At 42.2% G+C, this 25,468-nt stretch overlaps 1 protein-coding gene across 5 annotated transcripts in view; it reads left to right on the top strand.

Annotated features, from left to right (window-relative positions):
* Positions 1 to 596: 596 nt before the first annotated feature.
* EVL (Enah/Vasp-like) overlaps positions 597 to 25,468 on the top strand; it is a 117,508-nt gene continuing 92,636 nt past the window's right edge. The window contains exon 1 of one of the 5 annotated variants that reach the window (XM_053946637.1): positions 597 to 901. Coding sequence is in view for 4 of the 5 variants with exons in the window: in XM_053946635.1 (XP_053802610.1) it covers positions 1,350 to 1,368 (19 nt within the window). In the remaining variant the exon portion in view is untranslated. Of the gene's footprint in view, positions 902 to 1,204; positions 1,369 to 25,468 lie in introns of those variants that run through there. The other 4 variants (XM_053946635.1, XM_053946636.1, XM_053946633.1 and 1 more) reach the window with 4 other exon arrangements.

Genomic DNA, 25,468 nt, shown 5'->3' with positions numbered 1-25,468 from the left:
GCTGAGTTTGGCTGCCCGGGCAAAGTCCCTGCATTCTCATAGCTAACAGCCGTACAGTCCCTAAGCAAACTGGTGATGGGAGTGTGATTCCTGCACGTCCAAAATTTCCAAGGGATTGCTACGGGGATGGTGAGCTCTGGCTCTGCTGTTTGGGGCGTGTTCCCCAGCGCTGTGTGCAGTGTTTACTCAGCCTCCGCCCGCATCGCTGCCGGGCCGGTTATTTCCGAGCAGCAGATGTGCCGTGCTGTGCCGAGCCGCTCCAGGAGCGTGCCCGTGTGCTTCCCGCAGCACCAGCGGGGGCTCCCCCCGGAGTAGGCGCAGCTGCACCCCTGGAGTGCCCCGTGGCTCCCGGTTCCCCTGGGAGTGGCTTTTGGCGGTGCGGGTGGCCGGCACAGGGTGGTGTGGCCGTGTCGCCGAGGTTGTCGCCGTGTGTCGCCCCTGGGGTGCGCAGCGGATGCTCTGGCCCCTGCGCTGGCTGCGCTGTTGCCATGGAGATTGCGTGCGCTGTTGCTAGGCAGCTGAAGCATCCTCGCCTGCACACTGCAATGCCACGAAATGCTCAACTTTCCTCATTCCTATCTCCCTTCTGTGATCTCGCAGATATGACTCCTTTGGCTCTTATCCCACTTCATTCAGTTGCACTGCTGCGATTTCTTGCTGTTAACCCTGTCAACCCTAAAAAGCCCGCATGGCCCTGCAAATAGGGTCTTTTTTTATGGCAATGAGTTCAGGGCTGAAGGAGTTAAAGTGGTTGGGCATAGACTACAGAGGAAATTATTTCTAGCAGATAAACTACTTTAAATGTTCTGGCATTCATGGAAGGGGAGGTTTGTGGATGCATTCTTTTGTTCCATCACTGATGGTTTAGATGAATAAAAACAGACTAAAATATCACTACAAGGTAAGAAAATCAGCTTGAATGGGCCTAATTAATCTCTTCGGTTACAATATATATTTCAGTTTTTATTATCCTCTGCTTGTGCTTGTTGATTTTGATGTAGCATGTGAATGATAATTTAGCTGTGAAGCCTGTCGTGTACCATATTTGACTTATTTGGCTTGAATAATAAAGATATCAGCCTGTATTCTTGGAGTATACTGCATTAATCAGACTTGCAGGAATGATCACATGGTACTCTATCGCCTTTTCCTGTTAGCTGCTGCTTGTCAGCAGCTGGCTGAGCTGTAGGCTGCAGGCCAGTATCTGCATACCCTTTCTCCTCAGAATATTCCAAATATACTGTCTCGTCACTATGCATTTTGCTGCAGTTTGACAAACTAAATGGTCCTCTGCACATTAAGAAGATTATTTTAAATTTCAGAGCATTTGTGTAGTTGCTAGGCCATGTATGCATTTGAAGAATTCAGGTAGGCTCTCTGTTTTATACATCAGTGTGCTTGGTTTTTGTTCTCACAAGGTTTTTGCTGTGTAATGTCAGTCAGCTCTACAGTTAGTTTGTCAATGTGCAGATATTTATTGCGTTTTAGAATCTCTACCCTGTGCATGGGGAGAAGTGCTTGAAGGGTTCGTTGCAGGTAACGGTAGCTTAACTGCATGATGAAGTGCAAAGCTGGGAAATTGATTATATCTTGCACAAATTTCATAGCCATGCAGCCAGAAACAGCGAGTACAGGGTAGTTATAAATATAAACCAGAAACTGTTCTCTTTAAAAGGGTCTTTGCTATTTTTAGTTCTGGAGAATCTGACAGATGCTCCTTCAAGATAAAATACTGATGGTGATAGAGAAGAGAAAATTGATGCTTGGATTGTACATAGGATTATATTTTATGCTGCTGCAGAGTATACCTGTCTTTTTCATAACCTTGTAGCTGCAGGATTCCTTATGAATTATATTTAAAATAAGAATATTGTTTAGTTTGTTGGGGTTGGTTTGTAGCTTGCAAACATTTGAGCAACTGTGATTGTTAGAATATAAAATAATCACTTTTTATTTGATATTGGTTCTGCTCAGTATTGCCTCTGCCCCCTTTCCTCCTCCATCCCCACCCCCAGTATAACTCCATCCTTATGCAAGTATTAAGGTCTATTAAAACCCCAACAGATATTTGAAGACATGAAACAGAATTTCTACCCTCACTAACAGACAATAATTTTCCTATGCAGTTTGGGACTTGAAAAAATTCTGGTCAGTAGTTGTGGGGTAGGGAGTGTCTCACTTTTTGTAAAAAAATTTTTTTGCTTAATGTGTTCAGTTGTTATAACTTGTGTTATAAAATTGTCCAGATAAAATGGTGACAATGTTGAAACAGCACTAGGCATCACCTTGTGATATGTTTGTCTGTATATCGTTATTATAATGTATCTTAAAAATATCTTTCTTTTTGATTCAAAAAAATTGATTGTTTGACCAAGTATGTAACTAGAGGAGATGATGGATTCTCTTTCTAAACACAATGAGCATTCTTTATCAAATACCTTAAAATGAAACTTTCTACCTTCAGATTAGATATTTTTAACATTATTTCTGCCTTTTGTTAGGCAAATATATTGGCAATTTCCATTATTTTGTGACTTGCTGCTCAGTTCTGTTTTTGAGTGGTGGCAAAAGCAGGTGCAGGACACCTCCACTCCCCAAAATGTTCTGATTCCAGCTGCAAGGGCTGAGGCGATCCAGGCTGACTGTGTATATTCCTTCTGTTGTGAAATGCAGCATGAATGCTGTCTGAGGGGAAAGATTTTACTGGAAGACTAGATAATGCTGTGTAACTGCAGTTGTCAGGGCTGTCAGGAGATGCTTGGAATTTTGACATTGCTGATTGTTGGCAGTAAATTAAGGTGCAAATGGGCCCCAAACTTACTGTGCCACTTACTGTGCCCATGGAGTTGTTTGTATTTCTGCCAGTTTGTTGGGCCCTATTCTTAATTGAGTGAAATTGTCAATAAATCTACAATGAGGGAAAAAAAAAAAAAAGGGATGTTTTTAAAATTCTTATTTTAAATTCTTAGCCGTCTTTCAGTGGCTTTCCTAGACATCTTGGGCCAGAAAGACACCCACATTTTTTGGCAGGAATGGTCAAATGCTGATTACACACCCATTAGGCTTATTAAATTATGTGTCATCCTCTCTTGGACTAGACTTGAAAATAGTATTAACATTTGATGTGCAGACTGCTAGACATTTTCTTTTAAAGTTTGCACTGGTTGGCTGGTGTTTCTGTATAGCAGCATTTAAATGGCATTTATTTTATTAGGGATTTCCGTGGTGTTTTGTTGAGGTTGCATCTTCATGTTGATGGGGTTTTTTTAATGGTATGATTATTCTCGTGCCTGTGGCTATTTTAGATTTTGATGGCATCAAAACAAATCTTGCAAGATAAAGATTTAAAAGATGTCTAGTTGAGCACTGGGGTGGAAGCCTCCCTGCCATGGGCTCCTGGAAGCAAAGTGGCTGTAGCAGCAGAGGGCACTCTGGCCTAAGCCCCCCAACTCCAGGTTTGCCCCACTCTCTTCTAAAGGTCCCTGTCTTCCATGTGCACAAAACACAGGCTTGCACTCATCTCTCACCTTGACTTTAACCTGAAGTGGATGCTCATGTGTGTGTTGCAGCAGCGAGGATGTTTCCATCCTCCAGGGCACCCACAGGCCTTGAGTACCCAAGTGTCCCCAGCAGTGGGGAGCCCAGTGGTGCCTGCTCATGCAGACCCACCCTGGTGATCCCAGCAGTGCCTGCACATGCCATCTCTCTGTGTTACTCTGCTCTTTTTTTTCTGTCTCCACACTGGCCTTTCAAGACCTGAACCCAGATGGGTGGTGTGAGCTGTGGCACCCTGAGCCTATGCCAAGAGGCATCCCTGCAATCAGGCCACCCAAGTTCCCCTCTGGTTTAATTCTGATGCAGCCATCTTCACTTCCCTGGTGAAATGGTGCCAGGTTATTTTTGTGAAGTGTTAAGCAGCTGCTGGACCTCTCTGAAGAATCTCACTTAAAGACTGTAAGTGACTCTGGTGTACTATTTGTGAAAAATTATTTGTAAAGCCCTTTGGGATGAAATCTTTTCCTGTGTGGTTACTGGCTGGATGAAGAGAGACTTAAGCCTCTGACAAAATAGGGAGTAAATCCATAGAATAATCTCACAGCTTCTTGTATCAGCCAAGCTTGGTTTATCTTCCTCTTGGAAAGAACCTAATATCCCCTGAAAAACTTTGCTTTTAAAGCAGGGTTAATGGAGCTAAGCCCCTTCTCAGTCCATATGGGCTTCTGGTTTCTGTGTGCTGTGGGTTGGGCCCATTTTATTGCTGATTCCTGCACTGTCTTCATAAAACCCCAAAGATCACATACATTTGGGTTATAATTGGAGGCAGGATTGTCCATAAGCCATGCTTTTATGATCTGCTGTAAGATGACTTTGCATGTGAAGCCATCAGGAGGATGCACTTGGCCACAAGCAGTACTCCTCATTTGGTATCTTCCGCCCAGATTTAGCTCTCTAGTGGCAGAACACAAATGCATTTTCTTTTCTTTTGTTGCTATGCCTTTATCTTTCTGGGATATTACTTGGTATTCTTCGCAGTGAGCTGGTGTCTGTCTATTTCTGCTACACCGCCCACCACAGCATCGCAGTATTTTTAACTACATCTTCTATTCCCTCATCCAACGAGCAAAGCTGAGAACGCTACAGGAAGGAAGATGAGTCTCTCAAAGTGAGCTGGCTCTGAACAGAGGAACTGAAACCCACCGATGAATAGAAAGCAAAGCTCAGAATGAACGTAGAGCATTTGGGCACCACAGTGCATGCAGAGCCTCTCACCTGCTGATCCCCAAAGCAACAGCAGCATTAGAAGATGTCCTCTGGGAGCAAGTGATCCCCGTGCCTTTGGGCAGATGAAGGCATTGAGTTTATTGTACCTATAAGCATTTCATGGCTGAGTGTAGCTGCACAATTGGATTGGCACACAGGAATTCTGATGTTTAAGGTGCATTTGCTGCTGCCAAGCAAAAAAAACCTGAATATGCCAAATTAGTGAAGAATTTTGGTTTTAACATGATTCTGCAAAACTGAATTCCGGTGGCAGGTGCCCATCAATTGCCTGCTCTGACTTTGAGTGCAGCATTCTCCTCTCTCTGGTGACCAACAAAAGGACACAAAGAAATGGAGTGAAGCTGCATCAGGGGAAGTTCACACTGGACTTTAGGAAAACATTCTTCACTGAGAGGGTGGTGGGTTGCTGGAACCGTTCCCCAGAAAAGTGTTCACTGCACCAAACCTGTCAGAGTTCAAGGAGTGCCTGGACAATGCTCTTAGTCATTTGGTTTAGTTTCTGGTAGTCCTGCAAGGAGCAGGAAATTTGACTCAGTGATACTTATGGTTCCCTTCTAAAATGAGATATTCTATGAGTCTGTAATTTTACTGCTGACAATTTAGGTATCTCCAGGGTACCTGCCATGTTTATTAAAGAACTGTATAAAGGAAAGCAGGAGCATTTTGTAAAGATGGATATTACAGTAAAAGGCACGTGAGTTTTCCTTCCCCCTTTCCCAACAAGCATTCAGATGATTTATCAAAGGGACAAAAGACTGGTGCTATGAAGGGATGCAGGACTGTCTCCAGTAGCTTTTCCTGCTGAAAATTCCTAAGAAGGAGGCCTTTTAAATAATCCCAATTTTCAGAAGTGACACTGCAGTTTGAATAGCCAGGCAGCTTTGGGAAGCTGTAGGTGAGGTGACAGCCAGCATGACTTCACTAAGGGTGAATTGTCCCTGACAAATATGGAAGCCTTCTGCAGTGAGGTTACAGTCTTGGTGGATAAGGGAGGAGCGACTTCATCGTCTGCCTGGATTTGTGCCAAATGTTTGACATGTGTCCTGCACAACCAAGCTGTGTGGTGCAGACAGCACACTGGAGGGAAGGGACCTTGAGAAGTGGATCCATGTGAACCTTATGAAGGTCAGCAAGGCCAAATGCAAGGTCCTGCACCTGGTTCAGGGCAATCCCAAGAACATGGAATGTGTCCATGGCAGGGAGATTGGAACTAGGTTATCTTTAAGGTCTCTTCCAACTGAAACCATTCTATGACTCTATGACAATAGAAAAGGATTCCTGTTCCTTGCTGCAAGAAATATGATCGTATTGATGAGTGAGAAGCACCAGGAGAGTTGCCAAAAGACTATTTCAAGTTGCTACAGGAGTATAGCTTCTGTGTACAGGTGTAATGGGATTGCAGCACTACAGAGAAGTGGAACAAATTGTTGTTTCAAGTTGGTGACTCTGACCTTCCAGGTTACATGGAGCAGCTAGTGAAAAACACACCAAATGGTGTAGTTAATCTTTTCTGACAAGAGGGGAAAAATTTGAAGAGTAACTGTTTCTGAGTTCAAAAGGTGTTAAAATTAAAAGGAGAAAGTAGGTTTAAAAAGGAGAAAATTCAAAGATGGTATCTTGGCAGACCATAATTAGTTGCAGGATCTTCTGACCTGCATAGCTGAACTCTCCAGTTGTATTTCATCTTCAAAATATCCTGTTGGTGCTTAATAAATAACCACAAATATGTGAGCCTGGAAGCTGCAGGCTGGCCAAGTCTCTGCTTGCTGAGTGCTTTCACTCAGTGCAATAGAGTGTCCACCAGTGAACCAGCTGCTTATGTTCCTCCCTTCTGTCCTTGCATGGATACACGCAAATTCACAGAATCGTGGAATGCTTTGGGCTGGAAGGTGCTCCAGGGATGGAGCACCCACAGCTTCTCTGGACAGCCTGTGCCAGTGGCTCACCACCCTCACAGTAAAGAATTTCTTCCTGATACTTAACCTAAACATTCCCCCTTTCAGTCTGAAGCCCTTGCCCCTTGTCCTAGCACTCCATGCCCTTGTAGAAAGACCCTCTCCCTGTTGTTGTAGCTCCTCTAGGTACTGGAAGGTGCTATAAGGTCTCCCCAGAGACTTTTCCAGCCTGAACGACCCCAATTCTGTCAGCCTGTCTTTGTAGGAGAGGTGCTCCAGCTCTTGGATGATCTTCACAGCCTCCTCTGGACTTGCTCCAAGAGGTTGATGTCCTTCTTATGCTGGGAGCCTCAGAGCTGAACGCAAAACTTGGTAAAAACACATTGTTGAGACAGAAGTTTTTGATTATCTGCAGGAATTGGCAAGTCTAGTTGTTCAATATGCAAATGTGAATATTCCATATGACACATCTCATCAGAGAAAATGCACAAGCATGGGTGGCAAATTGTGGTCCCAATGAGATCTATAATACCCTCTGTGTAACCCTTCACCCTTCATTTTGTGACTGAGAGACTAATGAAACAAACTTGCACTAAATTAAAAAAGGAGGAAAAGGAAGTTCTACATTTTTCTTTTGCTGAAGGTGATTGCCTCAAATCTGCTCTTTGATATTGGAAATTGATTTTAGATCCTTGGATTTTGGACAGTTGTTATTTATCCACACAAGGCATACACCCTGAGGAAATGTTGCTTCCTTAAACAGCAGATTGAATCAAATGTTTTTGCTGACATATTTTTCCCTGTGACAACTGACACTGCAGTTGCCACATATTTCAGTGGTTTAGCACAGAGACATTTGAAGAGAAGGAGAGAAATGCTTCTAAGAAAGTAATGTGAGAATGCTGTTGCTGGAAATGAAGATAAGCACACACTATTTTCATAGTGGCTATGTTGAAATATTTCTACTGAAGAGGAAAATATATAGAGACTCTTTGTTAGAGGTGGTGGAGTCAGGTTTGGCCAGATTTTAAGGGGGAAAAATTCTGATGCTTGGGCATATAGTCTTATCCCAAATATAAATATGAAAGGAGATTTATCCCAGGATATTCATTGGATTGGAGGAGCTCCACTGTCTATGTAGGAGGTAATTTCCAGTCACAGTTAAATCAGTGTAAATTGTCTGTAGTGTGTGTATTTAGTGCCTTTAACAGGGAGCTGTCTGTGGAAAAACATTCCCTTCTTTTCTCCTGTTGAACTGTAAACCCTACAGAGCACCAGTCTCACTGGTGCCAAAGGCTTGGTTCATCTACCTGAGATCTGAAGTGCAATTCATTTCCAAACCCAAGGAATTTCCTCTCTGTTCCCTTTGCCTTCTAGGCATGATAACCTGTTTTTGCATTTTTGTCTCTCTCATCTCTAAAACATGTTTAGCCCCCCCTCCTTTTTTTAACCAACCCTGTGATAATATTTACAAACAAGAAGTGTCTGCTGTTGTTTAATGAGAATCCAGACACACTTTTCAGAACTGAAGGTAGTTATCAAGGCACATGGATATTGATGTCAATCTTTAAAATTAAAACAAACACGAGTACAGATGGCTTCTTTAAATAACAGAATTTATGATAATTTTTAAATCCACCTATGGGCATCCGTTAGAGCAAGTCATTCTCAGGCCTCTGTTTTCTAAGCCTTAGTATGAAGTCTATAAAGATTTGAAGCATTTCAGCTGAACTCCCATGGAAAACTGCTGCCCACTGCTTCCTACCTGCAGTGCCTGCTTAATAGGGGTGGATGCTTGCTTTCAGTATCCTGGTGTCTCCCAGAGGTGCTCATTATCTCTGTCCCTGTGCATATTTTCAGCTACAGGACAGCGTGGATGTCCAAATTCCCTCTTGCCTTTTCTTGTGCAACAAGGCCAAATGAATACGATTGCTGGTCTTGTTATTCTGCTATTCATAAGGTAGATACAGGATATGGGGGCTTCTTCCTATGATCCATTTTAATCCTTGTGGTGTAAAGGCTCAGACTAACTTCCCATTAAATTTGTCCATGGGAGGGAAGGAGACAGGGTAAAGAACAGGCTGAAAGGAAACAAAAGGAGAAAAAGACAGGTAAAAATTTAGGGAAAGAGATGATTGAAACTTTTTTTTCAGACCAAAGGAGGGTTTTGTATCAAAAAGCTCGTTCTTTCTTCTGACTGTAAGAATTGTTAAAATAAAAGAAGTATTCCTGCCAGCTTTGCCTCCACATATTGTCTTTGCTTCATGAGACAGCACTTTTTGATGCCATTTCATATAGTTAACACTTTTCTGCCCAGCCATCACAGCTCAGCTGCTGTTTGCCAAGGAGCTGTTTCTTATAAAGTGATGTTAAAATGGAAGTAACAGGTAAGACTCTTTTTGACATGCATTGCAAATTATTTGAGATCAAAGTCACATTCTTGTTTTAATTGGGGGATGGAAATCTAAGGACCATATTTCAAAAATGAAGAAAAATGCATTTTACACGGATCAGATTTTCACAAGAGCATGTATTGGCTCTGATTATTCCAGGGAGGAGGACCAGCTGGATGCTATTTATGTAGAAAATTGGCCTTTGTCTTTAAGGTCTCACATAGATGTGGAGTGTTTGAATTATTTGAAAGTTTCTGTTTGTTTTTCAGTGATGAAGAGTGTGGAAAATGTGATTCTAAGTTTGCCTGTGTGTATTGCAGAATGAGGGGAGCAGGCATTTTGGGCCTAACACTGCTGTATGGTGCAGCTGGACTGGTCCTGTTATGGTACTGGGACAATTTTGTTGTGAAAGAAACAGCAAAGGATTTAAGAGTCCTAAATACTGGTAATATAAAGGATGGCGAAAAACCCAGCACCACTTTTGGAAAAGGGTCCATCTCAAAGCTTGAGGATGACACTTCAAAGACTGTACTGGCTTGTTAGGCAAGATTATTAGTACTAATAAGAGGTAATGCACTTATGTCAGTAGCTCCCCTATGGTAATTTTTAACTACTCCATATAACCAATGGCATTTTTAAAGCTCACTCAGACAGCACAAGCTCATTAAGCAAAGACAGGCACTTATTTAAACTATTTATAAAGTTCATGTGTAAAGGAGAAGAAAGAAAACATGTTATTAAAGAAGAAGGTGAAAATTAAGTACCCACAGGGTACAGCCCATGTAAGGTATCTCAGTAATTTGACATGAAAACGATGTCTGATTTATTGTGGAAAATCCTGACATCGCTGACCAAGATGTAACGATATCCTACTTTTGAAGGTCGAAGTAAGAGAAAAATCAATCCTGAAATACAATGTGATTTCCTAGCATCAAGACTTAGGAAGTGGAGGGGTTTGTTCAGAGGGGACACAGTACACTTGGCCTCACCTCAGCTCCCACTGCAGTTCTGCTTCTTTCAGATACAATTTTCTCTCCCCAGAAAGGGTCACATCTGTGCCTGCAAGTGCACAAGCATTGGGTGTGGGTGTGAGCTCAGTCCCTGCAGCTTCCCATGTTCCTTCTGAGCTCCAGCCACACTTGTGTGCTCCGGGTCTGCATCAGGGTAACCTCGACTGCCAAATACTGGGGATTTCAGCTGGCTGCTCTTGTGTGTGTGGGTGGGGGGAAAGCAAGGGGTCAGACACGGACTGGTTCTCCCTGTAGATGCAGAATTTGGCTCTTGAGGTCTGGAATGTGTTTTCCTTTGCTTTTTTGGTTTATTCTGTCTGAAGTATCTGAGGTTGGTCTGTCTGGCCTGGTGATGCTGAGTATGAGAGCCTGAGCTCTGCCTTGGTGTCACACACAGGGATTGACACCTTTGGGGTCCCACCAAACTCCAAGAGCCTGCTACCATCTTACTTCTTGGGGCTTTAGCCCATCACCTTCCCCAGTATGTGTTGTGATCCAAGTACAGCACTCAGCTGGCCGTGCTTCACCAAATTAAAGTTTCTGGTGCTTTCTCAGAATTTCTGAGGTTATCAAATCTTTATGGTCAGATTACATGCTTGCAAATTTCACATGTTTAAATTAAAACAAATAATCTATAAACTGCTGCATCTTTAAGTTGTTTCTCTGTACTCCAAAAGGATGATACCAAGCCTTTTGGTGGGTACCATGAATAGGAAGTTGAATTTTAAGAATGCATTTTGAGATATATATCCTGATTTATAGAGTCCATCTGGGAGAGGAGCTTTTGAGAAAATGCAATGCAAGGGAAGCAAAACCATGCCATTGTGTTGCTACACAAGAAAAATGCACCGTACTGCAGATTTGCACTTGTGGTTTAAGGTGATGATGAGCAGAAAGCATATTTCCAGGGCTTTCTTTGATGAGCAGATTGCTTAAACCCAGATTCCTTCAGATGTCTGAGCTCAGTCATGGAAGTATTAAGAAAAGGAGTCAGCAACTTCACTAAGACTGCTCACTGAAACCTTTATTAAACTTTAAAGAAAGCAATGAAGCAAGGACTGGATGTAGGTGGGTGTGGAAAATAGCTGTGGAGACAGGTGTTGCTTGTCAGTTTGAATTTTACTTCGATGCTCAAGCAAGCCGAGGCAAGCGGGGACAGAGCTGGTGGGGGAGTGGGGCAGTGCAGGTGTGCTGAGTTAGCTGGAATTGCACCTCTCACTGCAATCCCCAGAAATGCACGTCACGGGAAGCCACCCATCCAGGAACTTGGGCTGGAGGAGTCATCTGGGTTTCCTTAGTTGGTGTCCAGCATGCAGACTCTAGTCTGAAGTCCCAAATCACTGTAAATTCAAGGGGAGATCAAATCTGACAGGGGCAGTTGTGTCACAGAGCTCAGGATTTTTCTTTAATGCTGGGATTTAGTGCAGATGCTGCCAGACATGGTACCTCTGTGCCCATGGACATGGGGAGCTGTCCTCAGACCAGTTATTAAAGGCAGAGAATTGAGGTACAGAGTGTCCTAAATCCTGAGAGTGGCCCTGATGAGTGAGATCCAAGCCCTGCTCTATGGCTCTCCCTCGTCCAAGGATGCCTTCCCTCTGAAACATGACTCTAGGTGTATATATGTACATAAACATACTGAGATAGTTTTGTATGTGTGTTTCTACATTATTCTGTAAACGAAAGTTTGTATTATGCGAGCAATTTCCTTGGAAGTTTCCCTGCTGGAGTTGTGAGCATAGAGGATGGAGACAATGACACATTGTTTTGTTTTCTAGCCCAAGTTACTGTGTACAGTGATTCAAGTGCAGCTTCTAGACAGGACTTCTTTATATCTGTCCATTAGATTTGGGAAAAGGCTGCATGTTTATTTACACTACTGCAATTCAAATCTATTTTTCTGCTACACTTAATGACAGAATGTGTGGGCATTTATATATATGGAGATTCTATTTATATATAGACATATTTAGGCAGAAAGCAAAGAATGTTTTTTTTCATTAGTACATGATTTTAACAGGCAACAGGAAAAGGGAATTTGGTGATAAACCTGCAAAGTGTCAGATCAGAAGATACAAATCCCAGAGCAATAGGCATGGGAATATGACTGAGAAGGACTGTTCAAAGAAAAACACATGAAAATTAATATCAGCTGTTTTAAAGGTAAATATCAGAAAAATGCTGTCTTTGTAATGGTAATCATAATAGTGTTCATATAATAGTTAATAGTATCACTGTTTTGATGAGGAGCACAGAAATCCCAGAACACTTTAAAGATGTTCATCGAGTAACTCAGCGTTCTGGCAGAGATGTTAGAATTTTCCCTACTTTGCTGTTAGTAGGAAAAGTAAGGTTAAATAAAATGCCAAAGGTCAGATTCCAGATTAGATGTGGTGCTGGGAATAGGGAACAGGCTCAGACTCTTTCAACCCATGGGCTTAATTCAAATGTTTGAAATGGAAAGACCGTGCCATGTTGGGAATTCACATTTGAGATCACTCTTCAGAAAGCTGGTTGTCTTCTACTTTTGTCTTTTTTCTGCAGTGGAAATTAGTCCCACTTTCAGCCATGAGAGGATTAGTAGTGCTGTGGATGCAGTTGTGCAGATGTCTGGGATGAGCTTCATTTCTCCTAACTCTGAATGTCTACATCCGTCCTGGTCCCTGTGGGCTCCTTGTGTAATCAATGGAGAGAAAAAACTGCTGCTAACGTGATTCATCTGACCTGTTTTAGCCACCTACTTTAGGAGTAGATGAAGCATGCTCTAGAAACACTTTTATTTCTTCTGATTTTAAGGAAGTCCAAATGAAGAACTGACACTTAGAGGTTGTCTGGACTGGAAAAGGTGAAGCAGAACTCAGAACTGAGTGTAAGAGGCTCTAATATTTTGTCTGGCTCAAACTGTGGCTTACAGGAGTTTATCTTTTTTTACACTGGGATTTTGCATGTGTCACTTTTCAGCCTATCTGCTTTACTTCAGCTTCTGGCCTGTGATCCATTTTTAATAATGTTTTAATGTCCATTAGATTTAACTACAGTTTTAGAGTATGAACATGGGAATGACCCAGGTACTGTCTTATTGACTTGGGTGAGGCCACAGCTTTGAATTCAGTTTATTGCTTGAATGCATCTCTTTATTGCAGGAAATGGAGTAAATAAACTCCCTTGTAAAACATGATGTTAGTCAAGACAGAACTTGACTCCTGATTGGGGTACAAGCACCTCTTCCAACAAGGTCCCTCTTATAGGCAACATTTTAGGGATTCAGTTCATTGTTATCCTGATTCTTACCACATCCCCTGGGATGTTATTTTTCTTTCAGCTTACTTTAAATTCTCCTTGAAATATATTTGGAATGCAGTGCCTGTGATGTTTACACAGCCACTTCTGCAGGGGTACCCAAAGCACTGCTGCATCAGTATTCTTTAGTTAATGTGCTCCTGTGTATCCATACAGGCTGTCTATAAAATCCCTCTCTCTGTGTTAAGTTGAATGATGTGTCTTGTGATTTTGTTTTGCTTTGGCTTGATTATGTATATGTAATAGCACCTAAACCACTGAAATTCTGTGCTGTCATGAAGCTTTCCAAGGGAAAAATGTATTTAAAAGTCCAAAGAGCTACCTGTTCCTGGATAGTAAAAACCATCCAGATGAGGAAAACTGAGAATAGCTTCCTTCATGTTCTACCTATCTGACCTTTGGGATGCTGGAGAAGTTGTGGAGAGAATTGCAGGGGATTTCAAAAGGTTCCTGGTGTATTAAATACCTGAAACACAAAGGTGGATATGTCAAAGTGTATCTGATCTTCTCCTGGTCTGTGACTTACACTGACAGTGTGTAACTTTTGTCATCTCATTTGAGTGTTGCTATCTTTATGCTTTGAATCACTTAGCTAATGAAACTGGGATAGCTGACATTTGCCTGAAACCACTTGTTTTTATGAAGTGCTTTGTTTTAAATGTCATCCTAGACCAGTCTGGTTTCACTGGTGCAGTAGTTTGCAAACACTAAAAGGAAATTCCCTTCAAGAAATAATCCCTGTGCTCCTATTTACATGATCTTGTTGAAGTCTCAAACTGTTGTGCTTTTTGTAGATTAGCTGGGGATGTTCTCCATGCAGTACTACTTTATTCCTGCACTGGCTTATAATTCATCAACCACTGAAATAACAAGAAATAAGGATGGACCTTAAACATGGTTCATGCTTTCTGAAAACTTGGGCAGATATGCCCATTGTATCCAATTTTAAATTCTTTGTCACAAGGATAACTGATGACTTTTTGTTGTAAAAGCTGAGCTCTGGGACAGGAAATCCCATATCCCTTCTTACACCTGACTAAGCTTTTGCATCTCACTACTCTGAGAGATACTGCTGTGCACTGAAAAGTGCACATGAATATCCTGAGCTAACAGTTATTCCAACCAAGCCTGTGTTGAACTAAAGGCTGTGATTATCTACATGTCCCAGGAGCTGATCTCTTCTCCCCTGGAATTGCTAGCTGCAGAGTGACTGAACCTGTGTGTTTCCTGGGGCATGCTTCCAAAAGTCTTAGCAAATATTAAACAGATGAATATGTGAATAGTGTTAAATTTTCCAGTGATAACATCTTTATTGCAATCATAAGGTGGCAGTTGCTGTTTCATTAGTAAGGGAGGTTTGAGTTTTAGATTTTTGTTTAATTTGGAAGTGAATTGATAATTCTGTTCTTGCCAACTGTGTCACATGAGACAATGAACTTCACAGTGAAATCTGACTATAATAAAGACATAATCTGTTTCACTTAGTTTTAAAGAAGGCAGTTGTTTAAAGCAGCTGGTGAAGTACACAGATGTTCTGGTTGAGGGCAATCCAATATTGAAATGGCATAATGTGGCAACAAACTTGCATTTTAAAATGAATGGCTGACAAAAGAAATATTAGTTAAGCACCCTACCCTTAATTATAGCGGCAGATATTTTTCATCTGGAAGCATGTGTTCAAAAGGTGCTGAACACCCAAGCCTTCTTTCTGGCAGAAAGTGCTGTGTTGCAGTTCCTTAAGACAGAAAAGATGCATTCACTGGCTTGCTGGACTCAATTCTGCTCTGTGAGCTTGCTGCCTGAGTCTGCAAGTGAAATGGCAGTGGCTGTGCAAAGAGGCTTCATTCATCTACAGACATAAGTGTTGTGAAGTCATATAAGAAAAGAAAGCCGAAGGTAAGATGTTTGTGTCAGGGTCCTGCTCCTCTACGGGGACCAGCACAGCTGAAATTTTAAACTGGGATGGAGACCAGCTGCCTCAGAGAGTTTCCTTGTGGAGACAGCTTTTGATCATAATATTTTACTCATCTTTGTGAATGCCTGCCCAGTGAAGCATGGAAGTGTTGGGCTTTCTCTCCCCGCTGCAGAGGATGAGGTCAACTTATGCAATTTCCTTGCACTTCATTTCTTTGAATTTGCACAGCTGCCCTCTCAGGACTGCAAAGTCCCTGGCCCTAGGGCCTGCCAGTTTTGGAAGCTTCTAAATGTCAGGTCTAATCTCAGTTTTCATTTTAAAAAATACAAAGTTCCTTGACTTTTTGCTTGCAGAGGAAATGGAGCTATTCCCAGTCAGTCAAATCTTGGTGCCATTATATTTCTGGGTGTAAGGTGGGAGAGAGAATGAGATGTGACTATTTCATTTTCCTGCAATAAAATGAGGCATGGTGCCTTCAATTACACCAATTAAATCAATTACATAGTAACTTTCCTCATTATCACAAGGCCCCTGCTTTACACAGGCCTGTTCTCTAGTGCAGCTCCAGCATCAGAAGCTCTTCATAGCCCACCCTGGCAGTTCAGTATTGCCTGGTTCCCAAGGTGGGAGCTCATCACAGAAGACACCCAAGAATCTGACGGGAGAGGGAGGACCAGAGTAGCTGAATGTATGGGAGTATGGAAAAACAAGAAATTGTAGGTATTTTCTCATTCCCTCTCCTGGCTGCCCAATTTGAAGCCATTACTGGAATAAAGCTGCAGGAGTCTAGCCTGGAATAGAAGGTAGGTAGGTAGGTAAGCGAAATTAAAAGTTTAGTCTATGACTGAAAGTACATTTTATATCCTTCCCTAAGCTGCTCCAACTGCCAGTTCACCAGTTTTAGCCCCAGGGTCGTAATTTCTGCCTCCTTTTCCTGCCCATCAGCTATCTATTACTGACTTAATTAAAGTGTTAGTCAGACCTTCTGCAGCTGTCAGTGGGGCTGACAGTGGTTGCCTGTGTATCAGTAAGCTGTTGTCTGATGCTTCCTGGTAGCAGGGGTGGTGCAGACTGTGAAGCTCATCTGGTCAGCTAGCACCCAGCTAAGCTGAACGTTGTGTCTGTGTTGGCATGACCCCAGTTTATTAGTGCCATGATAATTTTGGCTGAGTTGTATGCACATAACTGGAAGTCACACTTCTTGTTTGCAGGAAAGGCTCAGAGTTTGTCCTTCTGCCATCTTTGTCAGTGAAACAATTTGTCTTTCCTATACCGATGTGCGTCACCCAGTGTTGTTCTGATTAAATGCTTACATTTTCTGGAATTCATCATCACAGGGACCTCCTGTGTCTCAGAGTGCTGTAACCCTGCTGCCTGCTTGCATGGTCTTGGAGGCACTGATAAGAAGAGCCTTGTTCCAGCAGTGTTGTGTCTTCCCAGCTTTTAGAGGACGTGAGGCATGTATGGCATGTAGGAGCTCTTCTCTGGGCTGGAAGGCTGAAGGTAGAAAGTATTGAGCTCAGCAACTTCACCATTTCAGTGCAGAGCACTGTCAGATTTATTCCCACCACGGTTACAGAGATGCAGAATTAGGATGGGCTTCAGAAAGAAGATGTGGGATGTGCTGGATGGACTGGGAGCAGAGGCTGGGAAGACCTGGGTTTCTTCTTAGGCTTGTGCTAACACTGGGGTGTCTTGGGCAAAAAGGTTCATTGTCTAAAAAATGGGAATAAGTAGACTCCTGAGTATAAACCTGCTAAGGTTGCAACACTCTTCTTTTGGAAACAGCTTCTACTCAGGTGTTTTTCTTTAGAATGACCCTCCTGGACAAAGTTATGTCTGTATTTCCATGTCACACTGTTTTATGATGTGACTTCCCAGTCTGTGACAGGAGGTGAGCATAAATAGTCTTTAACACATTCATTGAGATTTAACTACCTTTTCAGGAAAATATTTAGAAGTACCTTCTCCACATTAGAGGTTTTCTATTGTTAGACATCCTGAAAATGAATGTGCTGCCTTGGGGCAAATGCAGTATCTTCTTATTGCTCATAACGTGGTTACTTTAAATCTTCTGCCTTTATTGAGAAAATTATCATCCTTGCTGAGGATCCCTTGTTGAGGATCCCTCCATTAGTCTATCAAGGAGGCAGTTAGCAGAGATGTAGATGAGTCATGTGAAGCCTTGTGTCTCTTAGTGCATGTTTGCAAACCTAATTTTAGTCAGTCTACTCCATTCCACTCTGCCAAAATTAGATAACATTGTTACAGCTATGCAAGTGTTTAAATCAAAAAGATTCTCCTGATAAATATAATTAGGAAAAGCTATTCTCTTTAGATAAATTTAGCTGTATTCAGTCATGGATCGCAAATACATCCATCTTTTTCCCCCTTATTTTTCTACAAAGTGCTTAAATTTTGGTTTCTACGACTGCTCTCAGACCCACTGGCTTCAGAAGGCTTTGTGTCACATCCTTAACTATCACACATTCAAATGTGTGCCTGACATTTTCTGTGCATCTTTGTGCTTGAAAGGGATTGTTACCACTACAGTGTTCTGCCTGCAAATGCCCTCATGAGGCACAGCAGCAGTTTAAATAAAGATTTCTTGACTTGCCAGGAAATTGTCCTGTTTACTGTTAATATTTGAGATTTCACACTGCATCCATTAGATTAGTATTTGAGCACCTCTTACCAGTGAATCTTACCCTTTTGCCCTTGAGAAGCAGGGGATCTGACAGACAGGTGTTTTTATGCTCACAAACTGAAGTCAGCATGGATTGGGACAGGAGCAGAAACTGATACGAAATATCAACAAAACACATCTGAAAAGGAAAAAAGAAACTGATAGTGTTTGTAAATTGACTCTTAAATGCTACATCTGATGCCATTGCAGCCTTTTAGCAGCATTTGTTACTTCTAATTAGATTTGTTAGATATACTAGATGACAACAGTCTATTTAAACATCCATTTATACTCTTGCTCTAGCATGTTTTAGAGTCCTGTGGGTATTATATTTGAAATTGTGGGGACACATAAGAAGCCTTTCTTCTTTCTTCCTGGTATTTTTGTTCTGATTTGGCAGCCATGGAACTTTGCTCCTGGGATCTCTTTGGCTTTTTGTCTAAAGAGGACCAGACGTGGAATCTCTGGACTAGCGTTTCTCTCCAATTGCTTATGTTGGAGGAATGATCTTAAGTCACAAAATCTTCTTTGCAAGATGAGATTTCTTGCTCCTTACCTTTCCTCCCAAACCCATCATCTATCTGCCAGCAGGGGTTATCTCAGAGAGAGGTGTGCTGCCTGCCTGTGGAAGAGGCGGCTAACTCCAAACTAAGTGAGTGAATGCAGTGGTTAAAGAGAAGAACGAAGGCTGGCCTGTCCCCTTGGGTGCAGCCTGCATGGGGAACAAGTGACTCATGCTCTGGACAGCATGTTACAGGCTTCTCACAGCTTGGGATCCCAGAGTTGCAGCTGATGTGTGACCAGTCATCCAGCATGGCTGGAGTGTGGGGCTGTGGAGCAGGAAAAATGCTGGGATGTGATCCAGAAGGAGACTACTGCAATGGAAAATGTCCTAAAAATATATCATTTTTAGCAAGATCTTAATGCCAAAGAGCATCATCTTATCTCACAGTCAGGAGTGGATCTTTTAAGTGGGATCTTATCCTCTGGGATAAAAAGAGGCTGGAGAGGGGAGATTGAAGTAGCCCCATCTTGGCCTTATTGATCCTTCAGACTTCTCTTACCCTGTGGGTTTTTCCCTTTCCTTCTGCTGCCAGTGTCCTGCTATGTGCTGAGGGAGGGCAGAGCCCTTGCTTCCATTGCACCTGTTTTCTGGGTAAACAGATTCACTGCTGTTGACAGTGGTCCACAAGCTCCTCAGCCCGCTGAAGTTCCATTTGAATAAACAAAGCATATTTTCAGTGGTGTGCAATGCTTGGCCATGATAGCAGAGAGCCCTAGCAGGTGTCTTGAAGGCCTCTAGAAATGAGACAACAATCCCCAAGCGGAACATGCAGTGGGCTGGCTGCTTAGCTAATGGAAGCTGGCCAGCCTCCACTGGATTTCACCCAGAACAACTAGATTAACACAACACCAAAAAAACCCCACTTGTTTTCTTTCTAACCAGAAGTGTCCCCTTCTCTTCTGTCTCTCAGGAAACTGTCCCCTCAGCTTTCCCCAACTTTTTTTTTGTGATCTTTTCCCTTCTTCCTCTTGCCACAAGGATCAGCAGTACAAACACACCATTTGCTAGTCTCGAGTTACCCCAGAACAATTTGCCTTCTTGCCACTTAGATATTCCAGGAAGAAATTGCTGCCTTTGGTTTTGAAAAAAGACTGGTGGAGAACTTGCAAGAGGCAGGTGAACTCCTGTGGCACACAGGCACAGCAGCGCTGTGCTGGCCCCAGTGAGTTGTGTAGGAGAAGTGTTGGGATGGCACTGTGGGAGTGAGCCTGTGATGCTGGATCTCCCAGCACGTGACACTGGGAAGAGCTGGAAAAGCACAAGACCCTGGTGCAGCACATTGTCAGGTCTCATTCCTGGACTGCATGTGCTGCCTGGGCAGTTGCCTTTTGGTGGTAAAGCTCCATCTTCAAGTCCTACTGAAGGACCCGTTAGAGTTATTCCAGGTGGTGATTACTAGAGGGCACTGAACAATCTTGCATGTCCAGCAAGAGTATTGCTGCATGAGTCTGCTTAGATGGGAGGGTATCACCTGTCTAGCATTGACTGTGTTAAGAAATAAAAAGAAAAATCTTTATTTTCAGGTTTCCCTGAAAATAATTTGATTTTATCCAATCAAATCTATTATGATTAGATAAAGAAAAAAAGAGCAGACAGTTAAAGAAGACATTTAAATGGAAAACAGAAAAGGTAATGGAGTTAATGGGATTGAAAATTTATCTTGAATAGTGTGTATTAAATTGTTTGTATTTATCCTGGTGTCTCTTAGTGGGACATTATTAATAACATGCTCAGAGGTGTGGTTAAAATCACGACTTTTTTTTTTTAAAAGGGGTTTGAAATATGAAACACAGCAGGAAAAACAGATGTTGGAAAAAATTTGAGGCCAAGAAATATTAATTAATAGTCATTAATAGACTATTTTCTGCCTTCAGTGGATCTGATTACCTAATCATTATTCTGAGCACTGCTTGGAAAAGGTGGGAGATGTGAGAGATTTCTCTTTGAAGTCTTGCTACAGATGTTGAGATACTTCTATAGCTACATGTTCATGTATGGTTGAGCAGCCTTCAGAGACTGGGAGAAAGTTCTACTTGATTAGAAGCAGCATCAGATGGAAAATTGTGGATGAAATAAAAAATCAGTCTCTTGGTTAATTGTGAATTATGGATTAAGGTTTTTCTCTGCTGGTTTTATATCTTTAAAAAAGAATTGTTAAAATCTGCCTTCAATTAAGAATATTTTAGTACGTTCTCCATGCTGGCTCTTGAAGTTAAAAAGAATGTCTACTTACAGAAGAGGTGGAAGTTAGAAAGTAGTTTGTGTTTAAGAGTTGAACCACCAAAGCCTCTTCCTGCAGAATTGAGAGGACTGCATTAACTCCTGCTTGTTCTCCTGTATTGGCTGAATAATGTGAATTCAAAATTTGCAGACTGAATAGAATGAATATAAAGTTTTGGGGTTTGTTTCCTCTCCCCCTCCATGTTCTAATTATGAATATAATTATGAATAAAAATACAAGCTGGTACCATTAAAGCTGTGGAGGAGACCAAGCTTAAAGTCTGTCAGCTCAGTGCTATGGCAGATGATATTTTATATTTCTTTTGCAGTATTTTTAAAGTTAATTTTTAGATGGAACTTAGGGAGTTATGTAACTTATTCCTGTGTGCTATGAATTAAAATTCAAATTTCCATTGCTACACAGTGTGACAAATCAAAACCAAAAAAAAAAAAAAACCCTATGAAATGCAAATGATGTGTCATTCATTCTTTGCCTAAGTTAATGTAAAAAATTAAAAATTCTGAATACAAATATACCTGTGTAATTCCTTATTGAGTTATAATATTGAATCATGTGTTCTGCTGATCACCTAAGGATGCACCAAGATTCTTCCAACCAGTAAGAGTTTCCTTTGGGAAAACAAAAGCACAAATGGGAACCAAAATGGCAATAGTACAGGATACCCTGTTTTAATTAATTTTACTGATTTACATCATAATTAATACTTACTGCTTTTGCAAGGACTTGTGGGCCCACTTGGAAATGAAGGTAGGAAGGAGCCTGGGCAGTGGGCAGGGAGGTGGTACCCCAGGCTGCAGCACCCCAGCTCCCTGCACCTCTGCCTGACTTCCTCACTTCCAGAGAAGAGAGCTGGCAGGACAGAGATCTGCAGCACAGACCCAGGGCAGCTTCCACAGTGGTTGTGAAATCACACTCTGCAGTCCCCCTGTGAAACTGGCCTTTGCTTTTATTAGAAAGGTTTTAAAGTATCCCAAATTGGAATGCAATGCTTAGTTGCTACATTAATTTGAAGTAAAAGGTTTTTTTTATAGCCAAAACCAATGGTTTTCATTTGATTCATCTGTAATAGTTCATTTTTTCTGTACAGAGAAATAAATCACTATCATGTGCTGATTTCTTTTTATGCTTGTTTATTGTGGTGTGATGGTTTGTTCTGCTTTCAAGTGTCATTAATCCCCAAGAAGTAAATCAGAGTTTCTGAATAAGCTTTTCTTTGTCAGGTTTCATTGGGGTTTAATCCTCGGCATCGTTAAAAAGACTTTTCTTTTGATGGAGGAGCCTTGTAAAGACCTACAGCATGCAGACAGTAAAAGTTCAGACATAGTTGTCACCTGTTAGAACTTGTATTTCTCTTTTCCCCTTCTCCTTCTGCCATATGTAGCTGTGTAGGGCTTGGGGTGAGACATAGACATAGTGGTTTGACTGGAAAGGGTGAGCAGAGGAGGATTATAGCTGTGCTGTTATCTGGTCTGGAGTTCCTGTCTGACTCTGGCTTCGCCACTCACCCCTGCAGTGGCTTTGGGTGAGTTTCCCAGCATCACCAGCTGGAAATAACCACACTTAGCATTTAGTCCTGGGGGATGTAGTCTCATGTAGCTGTGCAATGGAAAATTTAGGCTTTCAGTGCAGGAAGACTTGCTTCAGAGCTGACAGCAATGCAGAAGAGACTCATTATAACAAAACAAAACAAAAAACCAAACAACCCTCAGTAAAATCACCATGCCAAGAACTGTCACAAACCACATGCTTCTTTACCTGCTCTTCCCAAGCAAAGACTGTAGCACATCAGCCAAGAGACAAATAATTAAAAACATTTCCAAACTGTGTCCCTGAGAGGTGTCAACAGTGAGAAGTCCTGTTTGATGGATGGTCTTGCAGTTAGGAGAGGGGGAAGCATTCTCTTCTCTTTTTCCCTTCCCTGTTTCTGGAAATAGCTATCAGAGTGTTGTGGGCTGGTCCCAGATTAATTTCAACAAAATTGAAAAATGGAGGCTGCATGTAGCAGAAGTGGTTTTTCACTCTAGCTGGCTCCAAAGGAAAAACTCCAGAAGGCCATCAGGCACTTGGACAGGTTTCACACCTTGAAAAGTTGCTTGGGTAGAGTTCCTGCTCCATCGGAGACAGGGGATGCTCTGGTGGCATTTGAGGCAGCGATAAACTCATACACAGAGGCAGAGGAATCCACACAGAGAGGACAGCATACATTAAAAGATTTCACAGGAGGAACTGGATTTTATGTAGGATTGTGCAAACTCTTTACTTTCTACTTTGTAAAAAGGACTCATGACCTGTACAACAGTTTTTGCAGTTTAGGGCTAGTCTGCAGTCCTCACAATGATGCTATACTGCTGTGATTTTCTTTCTGGACTTCTTATGTGTGGCTTTATATCTAAAATTTCCACTTAAACAAATTTAGCTTGATGAAAATATCAATCAGCCTTAGTTTTGGAGAGGGGGAGAGCCTTTATATTGACTGCAGAGTGACTGAGATGCAAGTTCAAACACTGAATTTGGTGTGGATGTGTGAGGTGGATGCAAAATGAATGTATGAGATGGACAAAAGGCTCTCTGAGGAGGAAGAGCTGGGTATAAAAAGGCATGGATGGGAATATCTTGCAATATGCTCAGAAGTGCCTCTGATGCAGGAGGGATGTCTTTGTTGCTGGATAGAATTTGCCATTAGATTTAAAGAATGGCCACTCGCTCTTTGATTGAGACCACTACAAGGGATAAAAAAATTATACATCTGCTTCATGCTGTCCTGAAATGTACCCTCCAATCTGCAAAAATAAAGCAAGAGTTGATGACTTTCTGATATGTATTCGATGTTTTATTACAATATCTACTATCCACAGAACAACCTTGCTAAAATCTCCAGAAAATGTAAATGACATGCTATGAATAGGCAAATGATCCCTAGGCAATAATGTGTGCTGAATAACCTTTGTGCCTGAGCAAGGTGCCAGATCTGCAGTGAGATCTGGTAGCTGAATAATGCATTGGGTTTGATGCTGTACCTGGCTCTGGACATGGAAAACAAGATCAGTCAGCCCTGGCAGTGGGACCACTGTGTGGAGGATGACACTGGAAAAGGTTCAACCACAGCATCTCAGTGCAATTAGAAAGCAAATTTTCACTACAAAACCGTGCTCAGGACAAGCTGATCTGGTGTTCTCCAATCCCTTCATGTGGACTCTTTTTTAAGAGCAAACAGCCTTTCAGGACCATTTGTTGAAAGCAGAATGTGCCACTGCTGCTAGGCTTGGGGGGAAAGAAAAACCATTATGATAAGGATTAACACAGCAGCAGTGTCTACCAACACCAACACGAAAGAACACAACCTAACTGAGTGTCTTATTTTGGGCTTCTGAGTGTTTCCATCACTCTCTATGACATCTGAGCTGTTTCAGATCACATTTTCAGCTGTATCAGCCACAGTGGATGTCTTTAGAAATTCTTTCCTGTTATGCCATTCTGCTGCTGACTGAAAAAAGTGAAAGGATAAGGCCAGCTTTCAAAGGGATGCATATTCTGTCTGCTTCAATGAAATCAATATGTTAGTCTCCACCTATTCTGGCCTGGGGTTGTTCTGTGAACTACGTATCAGAAGAACATCATATCATTACAAGCATTTGAAATTATTCTCTAAAATCAATGGGCCATTTTCTCTTAAGCTTGCATTTAGCAAAATCTTCTCAACATTTCTTCCCTCTGAAAATGTTAGCGGCTATTAATTATGAGAGAAATGCATCCGAAATTATTTTCTCCAGTGACATGGATTCATCTGTTATATGGCCCACATAATTCTGTTTTTACCACAGTGACATTCCAGAGGTTACACCCGAGATAAATTTATCTTGATGTATATGCTATGTTATTTATCCATGGAAATATAGGGGTAAGGGGGGGATGAGCAAAATCTGGCTGCTGCTGCGGCTGTGCACATGCTAGAAAATCTGCTGGCAGCAAATACAGCACATGGAGAAAAGTTAGTTGGCCTGATTCTGTCTTTTCCAGAAAGCCAGAGAAACGGAGGCGGCCCCGAACGCCCTGAACGGGCAGCGCGGACCGCGGGGCGCGTGGATGTGCTCGGGTGCTCTGCAGTGGGAACAGCACAGAGCACCCTGCCCAGCCCCAGCCTCCACTTCAGAGTGCCAGCGTCCCACAGAGCCCATCCTGCAGTCAGCTGAGCTGGGTTTGAGTGGAAATGCAGCGCTTCAAAATACACCTTTGGTGCCACACTAAAGGTCATCTCTGCCATCGCTCTTCCCCCTTTATTGTGCAGTTGTGGAAGCAGCTGCACTGTGGGGCTGTGGCCAGACAGAGAGAGCCACACCGTGTAGCTGTAGGAGCAGAAACGTCCTTGTGTCCCTCTAATACCCAGGTGTTAACTTCAGAACTGCTCAAGGGTCACATCTTCACCCAGTGAACTGACAAAAATTGCCATCCTCTCTCTGTTTCCCTCAACAATTGCTCATTGTGGACTTTTTATTTCTTTTTGCAGCAATGGTTTTGCATTGTGCTAACAACACACATCAGACTGATGGCCATGCTACATGGGGTGGGGAGCAGGGGTGCCTAAGAGCAGCCACCATGCTCTTCATGGAGGTTACAGTCATCTGCAGGGACTGCTGGACTCCAGGACGGTTTGGATGGGTGGTGGCAAAGGATCTCTGAGGC

The sequence above is a fragment of the Vidua chalybeata genome, chromosome 6, assembly GCF_026979565.1.
Source record: "Vidua chalybeata isolate OUT-0048 chromosome 6, bVidCha1 merged haplotype, whole genome shotgun sequence".
NCBI lineage: Eukaryota > Metazoa > Chordata > Aves > Passeriformes > Viduidae > Vidua > Vidua chalybeata.
The sequence above is the reverse complement of the archived record's forward strand: the minus strand, read 5'-3'. Positions and strand labels throughout refer to the sequence as shown.